This window comes from Stegodyphus dumicola, chromosome 8, assembly GCF_044657685.1.
Source record: "Stegodyphus dumicola isolate Sdum_Otavi_A_Nest chromosome 8, ASM4465768v1".
Classification (NCBI taxonomy): domain Eukaryota; kingdom Metazoa; phylum Arthropoda; class Arachnida; order Araneae; family Eresidae; genus Stegodyphus; species Stegodyphus dumicola.
The window spans coordinates 131,409,921-131,423,811 of NC_140775.1; the positions used below are offsets into that span (position 1 = coordinate 131,409,921).

Sequence of the window (13,891 nt, forward strand, 5' to 3'; positions counted from 1 at the left end):
TGAATAAATATTTAATTAACAAACTGAGTGATTTAAAACTGGCAATGGTAACACTGTTTGAAATAAAACATTATTATCTCTGTGCCAGAGTGTTAGCATTCAGCAAAATGAAAGATGCCGTTCAAGTCTAATCAACAAGCTCAATTATTTAAAGCATTATGTTACCTAAAATAAAATATGTCTATCTGCCACGCACCAGTGTGTTGCCATTCAGTAAAGCATACAATATTTATTCTCTCTGTTATTACCAAACCAAGTGATTTAAAAACAATAAATGCAGGTCCCAGGAATAATTTTCTGCTTTTTTGTCTGATTGATTTAAATAAAAATGAATTTAAACCAGGACATGCCTATGTAAAAAAAAAAAAAAAAAATAAATATTTTAAATGAAATTGCGCTAAGTGGATTCATTAAAAGCATTATATATTTTTTCTGTTTTATGATAACTATTTTAGGGGGCTGACAGCATAGTGGCTAGTTGTGTTAAAAAAATTGATTAATTTATCATGTTTAAATTTATAGTTGAGAAAGTTGTTCTGAAATGAAGAGTTTTCATTCGTACTCATCCATGTGTAGGTTGAGTGGAAATCTCATTATTTGAAAAATAAATATTATAAATTTTTGACAAAGCTATTTTATTCACAGTGTTTTTAAATTTTAAATAGTGTTTTGCATGTGTTCGTTTTTGGGAGTCTGGTTTTATCTGTGCTAATATGTCATCTAGAAATGTGGAGTGAAGCATTAGAGCAGTAACTTATAATTTATCCAGTTTTATCACACCTGTAGCAAAAACCCAAACTCAGTTTGATATAGATGGGGAAATCTTTTCATTGGCTGAGTAAGCAAAACCACGATTATCAATAATTAAAAGTATAGTATATTATCATATATAGCATTTTTGTGTGCGGTACAGGTTCATTATGGATTGAATGCACAAGTTCGATGAAAAATGAACAAAATCTATTATTGTCAAACGAATAAAATGCTTAAATTTCCTCGGATATTCATGCAGTATTACAATATCTCACAGTAGTTTACTTTTAACTACTCAAACATTCAACAGAACTTAATTCAAAACAGTTAGAGAAAGGCTAATCCGATTTCACCGCGAATTCACTACACTCAACAAGAGCAGTTTTCTAAACAAACTGTTAAAACAACAACTATGAATTGAGAAGTTTTCCTCCTTTTAAGCTTTTTAATTCACGTTATAAGGTATTTCTCCCACCTTTTTAACGTGGTGTAGTGGTTCTGCACGCTGGGCTGGTATTTCAGAGGTCTGTGGTTCGATTCCCAGGGAAAGCGATTGCTCATTTTTCATCTTGCCTGCTTAAAAACTTCCTAATGTCTCCACATTGGGGCCCGAAATTATAGGGTGTTGGATAAGGATTCTTCGCACCCAGAATTTGGCGATTGGGTCCCCTAAAAACGCAAGTCGCCCTTTAAAAGGGGGAGTATATGAGGTATTTCTCCCACCTTCTTGGCGTGGCTTCATGGTGTAGTGGTTCTGCACGCTGGGCTGGTATTCTACAGGTCCGTGAATCGATTCCCAGTGAAGGCAATTACTCATTTTTCATCTTGCCTGCTTCAAAAAAATGCCTAATGTCTCTAAAATGCATGAGTAGCAATTTCTCGAAATCAAAAAGATATATTTATTTATTAAATGTTAAATGCACGTGCTTTTGTATTTTTAATTTTCCGCCTTAGCTTTCTCATAATATTCGTTATGCGCTGCACTGCACGGGAATAAAACAATTTAATTTATAATTCTATTAATATTATCTATTTAAATACCAAATCTGTAACACTATATTATGGAGCAGCCGATGTTGTAGATATGTACGAGTTTGGCATGAAAATAGTTTCCTTTTTGGCTTCAACCTTTGAATGCTTTTTTAAGGCTTCAAATCTTTGAATACTTTTCCTTAAAAAATTGCTCTAAAAATCTGTTATGTTGTTATAGAGCTATATTTATTATGCAATTTTCACTTAGAACTGTGTAAAATATGTGAAAGATGTTAAAAATACTTTTTAATATTGAAAAATATCTATCTGTTCCCTTTTTTCCGTGCCACTAAACCACTGAGAACATTTGGCTTGCTGCATATTTTGAATGCCACAGAGACACTATACCTTTACAAACATTCTTGCCTTCCCTGATATTCAAACTGAGGCCCTTTGGTATGGTAGTCAGGGTCATTAACCACTGTCCTATCTTGTCAGTGCAGCTGCTAGTTCATCCCCTTATACAATTGAAAATTTAGGGGAAAATTATTTGGTTTATATTCATTTTTCTTAGTTATTTGCAATAACATTGTTGCAGAGCTATTCATGAATGCTGTGTAAACAGAAATTTGCATTTGGTGCTTATTTGACAACTGCTGCCCTATTAACTGAAAAGTGCCAAATTTTGATATAACAATTTTTAATATTTTTTAAAATTTTAACATAAAGTATATTTTCTGAAAGTCATGTTTTACCTAAGTAGTACTAGTGTTGAATAATTTGTGTATTAATTGTTAATTGTTGTTATTTTAAATTTGATAATTATGTTTTGTGTTCTTAATTGTATAAATACACAATTCATTTTCACAGAATGTTCATTAACCGCTTGCCTGATTATCCCGAGTTATCTAGGGTTCGTATATATTGCAATTAAATATTATCCCAAGAAAACTCGGGCGAAGCAGAATTTGTTAGTACGATTTCTTTTATCACGGTTTTACTCGGTCTGGAGGAAATGAAAGGAAATATTCAGCTTTGATTGGCAGTTTGCCAAATTTTGTTGGTTGCATGGTTCTTTTGGAGGGACTGGCCACGTGTTTCCCTATTGTATAGTATACGTTGGCTTTTGGATTAGTAATGTGTAAAGAAGGATGCATGCGTTGGGAAAAAAAAATAAAATAATGTCGATGATGCAAGATAGCGAAAGCGATGATTTTTCAGATAGTGATTATGAAGAGGTGGGGGAAAAAAATCAAATCCAATGAGACAGTGTACTCTGTGCTCCCGTGAAAGAGATTCCAGCGGTAAGCCAGAAGAAAAGAGACCAGATACAAGTGTAGAATGTCAGGTATCACTCTGTGTTGTCCCTTGTTTCAAAAACAATCATACAAAGATTAATATTTAACTATTTTCGTTTGCCCGAGATAACTCAGGATAGTAAACTAATGTTAAAAATAAATGCATTTACGCCTTCAAAAAATTAAAAATTCAACTTAAAACCTATATATTTTGATTTGTTTCATTTTGTTGTATTTAATAATAAAATAAAAAAAAATGTGATGATTTTTTGCAATTTTTTTCAAAAAATTTGTAAGGGAAGCAGTTAAAATGTGTATAACTATATGATAAGTACATTTAATACTTGTTCTACTTTTCTCAGCATATGAATGCTAACACTGTTGCTTCAGTGCTGTTTTTAATACGAGATCTAAGTCTGTATTACTAATGCTCATTATCGTAAGAATTATGGTAATGTATATTAACAATGCAATCTTAGATCAGATGTTAAATGAGTTTTTCCTATTTTCAATTATCTTTTTCATGATGATTTTTTAAAATATATATCCAGTTCCCTTATATGGTATAATGCTTTCATTCATTCATGTAATCTGATTTGGAACCACTCATAAATTCATTTGTTGATTTGCATTATATTAATAGTGCTTTTAAGAGTGAGAAAAGTATAATCTAATGATTTTAATGCAATGAATGTTAATATTTAGTGAAACATAATCTCCATTTTTAAAACAGGTTTAAAATAATAAATACAAAATCAGATATAAAGTAATTTGTCTCTCAGCATTAAGTGTGATACATTTTGGATTAACTTTACATTTTGGATTTATTTAGCCATCTGACTGCTTATCCTGTGATTTCCACTAGCAACATAATTGTATCAAAATTTATTCATCCTGCAAGTGTCCAGAGGCATGTGTTTGTTATCTCTGTTAAAAGCATATCACACTATTTCATTGTTGCACTATATCAAAAATGCATTTTTTCCAGTATTTAGATTTTGAATCATGTTTTGTTCAACAGATGGGGTTAGTTACCTACTAAATTTCATATACTTGTATAAAGTTCATAAATTCATACATAGATTTTCCAATATGGAATAAAAATTATGCAATTTTTCTGGCGATTTTATTAAAAAATTGGGCCTACCAGTAGTTAAGTAATAAAGCTGGTGAACACTGGTAGTTTGGTCAAGGGTTCAAATCCTGGTCAATGGGCTAGTTGGCATGACTATTTTTGAGGTTTTTCCCGTGTATGCAAGTCAGTTTCCATTTAAAATCTTCCACAAAAGCATCTCTTCTCTTAGGCAGATAGCCCTCCAATTCTTTGCTATAATTAAATAGACCTATTAAAAAGTTGAGCATCAGAGGGTTAAAACCTGTCAAGAATAATTGGCAGACAAGGTTTAAGAAAATATTGTTTGTTCATATTTATTTACATTTTATGTTACAATGTATATTTTTGTCATCAAAGTAATTAGAACAGTCTGTCACAGCAGTGTATTTTCCCTCAACCATTGATTATCAACCATCTAACCCACCAATATTTTTTCACATATATAGAATTTAAATTTTTGTTAATAAATATCCTCAAATTATATCATTTGTACTTCTTTGTGTATAAATGTAGCAGTTAAAAAGAAATTTAAATTTTTGATAAATTAATAGTTTTAGGGAGATCATGCACACACAGGTCTTGAATTTTATGGATATGATTATAACCATTTAAAATTTTTTATTGGTATAGTAATAATCACTTGTATTTTTTCAATTTTAGTTAGATGTCATTGTTGTAGATCTGGATGGTGGATCACTTGTAGTTCCTGATTGTATTAGTGTTTCATGTCTCCCCGAACCATTGAATACTCAATTATATGCTCATCTGTGTGCGGTATGAGAAGTTTTTGAATTGATTCAATTCTAGGTTTTTTATTTTTGTAAATGTTTTCCTTTGGGGGCTGGTGATTACTCCAATAAGCTATCAGTTGTTTATTTAATACTTACTGTGCTTATATGCCTTTTTTTTTTTTTTTTTTGTAGTTTGGCTATTGTGATAATCTCTATTCATTGATGTGTATTTTTCATAGTTATTGTATGCCTATCTTCTTAAATGAGTAGAAACTTCTGGAAGAAATAAAAATCATTAAATATGCTAGCAATAATAATAATAATAAAAACTGTTTATTTTTCCTACAAATATTACTTATTTTTCATAAAGGGTTGACAGAATGATAAAAATAATAGATAACTGCGTAAATACTTTTATTAATGTAGCATTAGTTTACCTTGAGCAATATGAGCAGCACTAACTTTGCATGAAATAAGTGCTTGTGAATCTGCTTGTTAAGATAGAATTTTCTACATTAGTCTTATAGCATTTTTCATTTCCAAACTGTGAAGGTGGAAAGAATTGTGCTAATATCAGTCTTTTTTGTCAGTACAAATAAAGATTCATCATTAATACATTCATAGGCTGTTGACACGGTCATCATTATTTTATTTCATCATGCCTGTGTAAACTATCTTGAATTTCAATTTTTTACTGGTTTTGAATGCTAATTACCTGAAACTGTAAGCATATATCCTCAGTTTTCATCTATGTGTGTGTAGTTCGTGGTGTTGAGCAGCCCTTTCAAATGCTGTAAAACTTTACAAAATACCACAATGTTATGATTCATATTATTGTTATGCCATCCCAGTGCCTTACATTTGGAACAAATTGGTCAGAATGGTTCATTTCTGTTGGGTATGGCCATGTGTGTATTCTGTTTGTGACAAACAAATTTAATTACAACATGTTAGATCTAATTAAAATTTTCATTTGGTAAGGCCTCACTTCTGATCATGTTAATATCATTATTGTAATTTTTTATTTTTATTATTTATTTTGTGCTGACATCAGTAATGATGTTAGTAAATAGTATTTCATATTGCATTCTTGGAATTTGTGATGCACTTAAAAGATTGTTTTGCTTAAAATGGACAAATATACACATGGCCGTACCCAATAGAAATGAACATTCTGACCAATTTGTTCTAAATTTGCACTGAGATAACATAACAACAATATGGACCATAATATTATGATATGCTTAAAAGAGAATTTTTTGTAGTAATACAACAGAAATGGTTGAGTCAGCCATACCTGTAACTTTTGCAGCAGTAATTTCATATCGTTTGTTTGGTTTCTCTTATTTAACTTGCTTTTCAGTGTACAATTTCATATTCAGAAAGAGTACTTTTAATCCATGATAGCAAGTATTTATAATAAAGAGTTATTGCAGAGAGCTTTTGGGTGCATGCAGTGGTTTTACAGTCATTTAAACAATAATTTTTTTTTTTTTTACTGCACCAAATATTAATTATTTGCAAATTTAATATGCAGTTTGAAATCTGAACCTCTGGATCGCTGGCTAAAAAATATCTAAATAAAATAATATAAACCCCCTTTCCATTTTTTAAGTCTAGGAATGATTAATATAATACTCAAGAAGCAGGTATGGTGTAAATACAATTCTTCCCTGAGTAACTGAGATTCCTGAGTAACTTCATCTTTCAAACACCTGCCATAATCTGTTACTTTAAAATAGGAACTTCAAGGTTTTTTTCCACAGCTCGATCTGGCTCATAACTGTGAGAACAACAGCTGCAAGAAAAAAAAGATTACTCCCTTAATTCCCCTTCCACACATCTTTATTTCCCTTTAGCATGTTTTACTTCATGAAAAGCACACACATGAAGGCTGACTTGAAGAAAATAAACACTGTGTGATGATGACACGATTTACAATTGTGAATGGGGGAGGAGAGTCTGGCGGTGGCTTTGAAATACCTATTTTAAAGTCACAGGCTATAGATAGGAAGTGACACCGTTGCCAACAATAATACATTAATTGACATTGTATTGATGTTGGGCAGGGTCACACTTTCAGTCCTTGAGTGGTTGTCAGGGAGTTAGCATTTTTCTTTCTGACCTAAATAATAAATGAAGCTTAGATGTTGCCATGTCTACATGTCATCTTAACTAAATTTAAACTAAATCTGGAAATTTTCAAAATCTTGAATTGCCAAAGTACTGACAGTTCCAGATCATGAGCTTTATTGGATTCTTAAGATCACCACCTAATAATTATGTTTAAAAAAAAAAAACATAAAATGTAGTAATGGAGAGTATAATATTCAACAAAAGGAAGCAGGTGTGCTGTAAATACGATTTTTCTCCTGACTAACTGAAATTCCTGCATGTTACTTTCAGGTACGTGCTGGCTACAAAGTCACACAATGGCCAGTGACAATATTTTGATTCATATTGTGTTGATGCTGGCCAGGATCACATTTTCAGCCCTTGAGGTAGTTGGGGGGGTTAGCATTTTTTTTTTTTTTTTTTTTCTGAACTAAACAAGTGCATCCCTAATGTTACCATGCCTATGTGTAGTAGATGATATGAAATCCGGAATTGCCAATGTTTTGATGATTCTCGATCTTAGACTTTGTGCAGTATGTGCTGTAATAGTTCTTTAAATTACTCATTTTCACTGACTGTTCAAAATAACAGTGAAATTTGTTTCCAAAGGATCTAAATAATAATTGGTAATCGTAGAACGTAGAAAAGTAATTTCAACGCTCTTGTTAGCAGTAAAAATGTTTTAGATAGGCATTTATTAAAAAAAAGGGGGGGAAGAAATGGTGTAACTGTCCTAAATAAAAGTGAAGCCACTTTTCAAATGATTTACATTTTATTAATAGTATTCTTATCAGTGAAAAGTAATTAAATAGTACAAAAAAGCATAATTTTTTGCATTGCTTAAAAAATTTACTATAGTGACTTTACTTTAAACAATGCATTAATTAAAAAGAATGAGTGTTGAACAGTAGAAACTATTTCTGACATGACACCACTGAAACAGTTAGTTAATTTTGTTAAAAATGGTTATTTGTTTTGATCAAGTGATATTTATAGATTAAGGTGTTTTTTTTTTTTTTTTTAATTACTGCTTTCTGATTTTTTGCACCCCTACAAAAAGTCAGCAGCAAGCTTGTTAACTTGGTGAAAGCTATGTTTAGCTGCCTTTATAGCTCATAACTAGTGTTATTTTTTAAATAATAATAAAAAGAGGCATTTAAAAAAAAAGAAAATTATTAGCAAAAATGAAAGTCTGTATGGTCAATGCTTACATTTTTTACAGCTATTCAGCAAAATGACAGCTAAATGCTGTGCGTAATCCATACATACTCAATCACATTTCTGGTACTTGCATTAACAAGACAGTTATTGCTTCATGTAAGACTTAAAATTATTCCAAACAACTTTCAATTTTATTAAATGTTGAAACCAGAAATGTGGATAGTGCTTTATTATTATTATTATATACATGTTTACTTTTAAATTTAGGTTTTGAGACCTGAATTGAGGACTGCAGACGATGCATTTCCTCCTGCTCAGATAAAACCATCTCAATCTCATATGCTAGTGAGTATAATATTTTTCATTTTCCTAATGTTGCTAACTTTTTTTATGTATGAATTCAGCATAATAAATTTATACCTTATTTTTTTTATAGTTTTAATATATATCATAAGAAAATGTAGCATATTATTTCCTCTTTATCTCTTAATTAGTATCTCTTTATCTTTTAATTGTGAAAAGAAATAGTTTTGAATGCATCATATTACTTATGGAAATGCTTGCATCAGTTTATATTAGCATAGAGTTAAAATGTTTTTGCAATTATTATATTACATGATTAATATATTACTTTACTAAACCTTTCTTTCTTCCCCCCTTTTTCAGGACAAAGAAATCAGAGCTATCTTCCTTCGAGCATTCTCTCACCTACTTCAAGGTTATCGTTCATGTCTCACTATCATCAGAATTCATTCTAAACCATTTATTGCTTTTCATAAGGTTAGATCAATATTACTGCATTATACACAACATACATGCCAATATTCATGCTTTATTATTAGTAGTAGATGTCTATTTCTTAATTGTTTTATTTTACTTTATTTATATATTTATTTTTGATACTGAGTTTATGTGCTTAGTAGTGCAGTAAATCCTTGCTGAAAGTGGACTTACTGAATGCAGTTTTGCATAAATGCATTAATTGTTTCCATTTAATTTGCCACTGCTAAATTTCATTTATATGTAGTTCAACATTCATTAAGCATTGAATACTTGCTGGCATGAGCTGTTACCAATGTTTATCAACAATCTTAAAGGATTTCCATTGATTGAAAATGAAGTGAGCAATTTGTATGGCTTTCAGATATGAAAGAAAGAAAAGTCAAACAATTAATGAAAAAATGATGAATGAGGAACTGGATGATTTTATAGTAGCGGACTTAAAGCAGTGATAATAAAGAAGGTGATAAAGTGCCTTTCATTTATAAGAAGTTAATTAGAAGTTTTATAGAAGTTATTTTGCATTGGAGATTGACTCAGATGAAGGTAGCAGATTACACTTTATTAGAGGCATTGGAAAACTGTGCTTCTTACCGTGAAACTTTAAGAGTTGTGTCAATCATTGTTCAAGTAAAAATTATGAGTTTTTTTAACCTGTGAGCACGCGCACCAAAATTACGAACAGGAGAAGGAGCGCTGGGTACCAAAAGCAATTAATACGTTTTAAATTGCATTACTGATATAAATACGAGTATAAATGTGGATTAACATAAAAAACAATGAAATTTAGAATATTTTAAATAATGTAATAAATGAAGTACTCAGCTTACAATTATTTTGCACATCTCTGGCAGATTGAACACATATGCTCCATACAAATACTGATATTACATTTCTCGCATAGAAACCATGTCTTTCTGTCCTTGTTTATAGGGCACTCAGCGCATCTTCTGTAAATGTTTTTCATCTTTTTAGATGGTGGTTCCATATTGCAATCTCCTGAAATTATTTTTTCTTTTAGTTTCAAAGGGAGCATGATTTGCTACCGCCGTTGATTTGAGTATTCTTCCACTAACTTATATATTATTATAATATTTTTAGAACTAGTCCTAATATTCGTTCAGAATTTTTTTTTTTTTTTCCATATCGGGCCATTTTTACCAACATAATTTTCATTATTTGATTGATTTTCTGATTCACTATCGTAATTCATTGTCTGTATCACTGTCTGTTGATGAATTATGATTGCTGTTGTATTCTTCATGTATTAATTCTTCCTCCTCTTCGTTAAATGATTCATCATCTGTTGAGATGGTTTCTAGCATATTTCTCAACCTTTCCATTTCTTAATCATAGCTTAGATGCCTCTCCATGCTTACTATCTAAGAAAGTGAGGATGAAAATCTGAGAGATGCGAGAAGGCGCACAGTGTCACATACCCAAACGGTACAATTCTTAGAAAAGTATTCAAAGAATCACTTCACAGATATCCCAGCTTCAAAAATGTGACCTTGAATTCAGCTACAAAAGGTTTTGCGCGTTTCCAGGAAAGGGGTTTGAAGATAAGGGATAAAGAATATGCCCCCGAGTATGAGATACCTGGCACGCGTGCTCGTGGGTAAAAGATAATTTTATGAAAAATGAAATATATAATTGAAAATATTTTTTATTAAAAATCAACATATGTTTAATTTTTCCCATTAAACTATAACAATATTTAGGTTTGTTTAAATTATACATACTTTCTTATTCTTAATTATATATAATGCATTTCTTCCACTGAAAGTTAAATTTGCAGAATGCAATTTTCCATATATGCAATGTATTATGTATATGCATCTTAAAATATGTCCAAAAAATTACGACAGTATATTAAAAGTACAAAAATCCAGGTATAAAGTACCTGAAGCAATTAGGCATTATCATGAGAGTTTTGGAAAATATGGAGTTTCTTAGTGAAACTCTTGGCCATTTTAAGGGTTCAGTACAGTACAGTACATGTGGGAGAAAGGACAGTTTTCTGCAAATTTCATTTCAGGATCTGCAGGAATCCATATCCATGAATATGCAGTTCAAACTTGGGATGGAGATGTTACTCTCTGCAAAGTGTATACAAATGGTCATCTGACTTGGAAAATTGAAACCATCTGGTTTGACCAGTTATTAAGATCCTGTTAATTGTCATATGCAGTTGTCTCTCTACATATCTCAAGTTTGCACCTTGGCAACTTATCTGAATGTCATCAACATACAATGTACCTGAAATGGAAATTATTTTAAAAAAGAGTTTATTTTTAGACTGAAAAAAGTTACATTTTAGGTACTGTCTTGAGGTATGCTCTCCTCATAGTAAAAGATATCTAGCAACACAGATGCAGTCCTCAACTCGAAAAGTCATAGCCTTTGAAAAATTCAGGTTGAAAATTGATAGGCTGCTGTGCAAGCCACTGTTATAGAGATCCATAAAATGCTATATCTCTGGAGTCTTATCATAAGCTTTGTCTGTTTAAAAAAATACTAAAACCAAATGGTTTCTTTTTATGAATGCATGATGGATAGAGACCTTTAAATGAAGCATGTTGTCCAAGGTTGCTGTACCTTTATGGAAACCACTCTGATAGTCTGAGGTTATTCAGATTTTCTCCAGATAGTGGACGAGTCAGCAGTTTACCATTTTTTTCAAACAATTTGCCAATGCATTTCATAATTGGCTGGTAGTTTGTTGGGTTTCTTGGGTCCTTATCTAATTTAACATTTGGGATAATGATAGCTTTCTTCCGTGCTCTGGGAAGATGTTCTATATCCACACTGTGTTGAAGCCAGAAAAACATTTATCGATTTACAGGAAAGATGCCTTATATGTAACGAATTGCATCACAGTCTGAGCTAGATCTATATGTCTTCACAACAGGACTTTCTTAGCTCAAGAATGGTAAATTCATCATTATGACATTCTGAGGTGGGAGAATTGAACATGTTAAGAAGTTTCTCAATGCTTAGCTTGACAAAAAGAATTGTCTTTGAGTAACTGTTGCCTCTATATATTCAGGGCAGGAATATTCATATACAGTCAAAAGTCGTTAATTCAGACACCCATAATCCGGAATGATCTATTATCCGGACCTCAAAGCTACAAACTTTCTGCGCATGTGTCGTATTGACGCATGCACATAGGCATTTACATATGCGCATAAGATCTTTACGGCTGCGAATATGCGTGTGCACATGCGCATAATACGTTTACGCATGCGCGTTTAATGTATAACGGACAGTATAAGCTAAGCTAAAATTATCTAATTCAGTTAATGTTGCAGATTGCGTTGTTCCTTAATCTTTGAATTGGATCCGCATTATTATTTTTTTGCAGACTGTTAGAGCAATTTTATAAAAGTAAGCTTGAACTTTCAATTATGCCAAATAGAATTTCCGATATATATTTACTAATATGCAAAGGATCTACAAAGCGAAAGTATGTTTCGAAATCCGAAATCTGTTTATCAATTTCACGCTGCTCTGCAGCGGGCGGGAATGCCGCGGCGCGCAATGAATTGGAAGTTGATCTGTTAGCACTATCCTTATCTTCAGGGCAGATGTTTTTATTTTATTTGGCTTATAATTCCTTACTAAATAAAGTATTTCATCTGAATGTACTCTGATATGATTTAAATCAAGTTCCTCGTCATTATAATTCGCTTCCGATAGTGAAGAAAGTGACAGAGAGGTTATTGAAAACGAAAAGATTTTGATTGACAAATTAGTCGGTATTCTCGACACAGTAATTATAGGGCTTGAACAGCGGAACTTTGTAACTGAAGAAGAAATTATGTCTGTTTTTAGAGAAAGTATTATCACATAAAACGAAGCAACTTAAACAACTTACATTGAAAGAAATGTTTAATACAGTAAACAAATAAATATTAAGCTTTTTCTTTTTGTAAATTTTGATACCCTTTAGATCATAATTGTTATTTCATAAATTACGGTTTCATATTTTTAATTTTGTAATTTCTGCATGCCATCTTACCATATTTAAACTGATGATCTTATAATCCGGAAAAATCGATAATCCGGAATCGCCGAAGTCCTGATGAGTCCGGATTAACGACTTTTGACTGTATACACTGAAGTGACAAAAGTCATGGGATACCTCCTAATATTTTGTCGGTCCTCTTTTTGCCGGCGAAGTGCAGCAACTCGACGTGGCATGGACTCAACAAGTCGTTGGAAGTTCCCTGCAGGAATATTGAGCCATGCTGCCTCTATAGACGTCCGTAATTGTGAAAGTGTTGACGGTGCAGGGTTTTGGGCACGAACTGACCTCTCGATGATGTCTTATAAATGTCCGATGGGATTCATGTCGGGCGATCTAGGTGGCCAGATCATTCGCTGGAATTGTCTAGAATGTTCTTCTAACTAATCGCGAACAATTGTGGCCCGGTTACATGGCGCATTGTCATCCATAAAAATCCCATCGTTGTTTAAGTACGTGAAGTCCATGAATGGCTGTAAGTGATCTCCAAGTAGCTTAAGGTATCCATTTCCAGTCAATGATCGGTTCAGTTGCACCAGAGGACCGAGTCCATGCCATGTAAAAACAGCCCAGACCATTATGGAACCACCACCAGCTTGAACAGTGCCTTGTTGATAACTTGGGTCCATGGTCTGTGCCACACTCAAACCCTACCATCAGCTCTTAACAACTGAAATCGTGACTCATCTGACCAAGCCACGGTTTTCCATTAGTTTAGGGACCAACCGATATGCTCACGAGCCCACGAGAGTCGCTGCAGGCGATGTCATGCTGTCAGTAAAGGCACTCGAGTCGGTCTTCTGCTGGCATAGCCCAAGGAAGACAAATTTCGCCACAGGGTCCTATCCGACACGTTCCTCGTACGTCCCACATTGATTTCTGCGGTTATTTGACACAGTGTTGCTTGTCTGTGAACATTGACAACTCTACGCAGACA

General features: G+C 32.5%; 1 protein-coding gene across 3 annotated transcripts in view; it reads left to right on the forward strand.

Annotated features, from left to right (window-relative positions):
* Positions 1-13,891, forward strand: part of Sbf (SET domain binding factor) — a 320,087-nt gene that overhangs the window by 87,349 nt on the left and 218,847 nt on the right. For all 3 annotated transcript variants that reach the window (XM_085822442.1, XM_085822443.1, XM_085822441.1), the window contains exons 8-10: positions 4,798-4,911; positions 8,412-8,489; positions 8,811-8,924. In XM_085822442.1, coding sequence (XP_085678568.1) covers positions 4,798-4,911; positions 8,412-8,489; positions 8,811-8,924 — 306 coding nt within the window. The remainder of the gene's footprint in view (positions 1-4,797; positions 4,912-8,411; positions 8,490-8,810; positions 8,925-13,891) is intronic.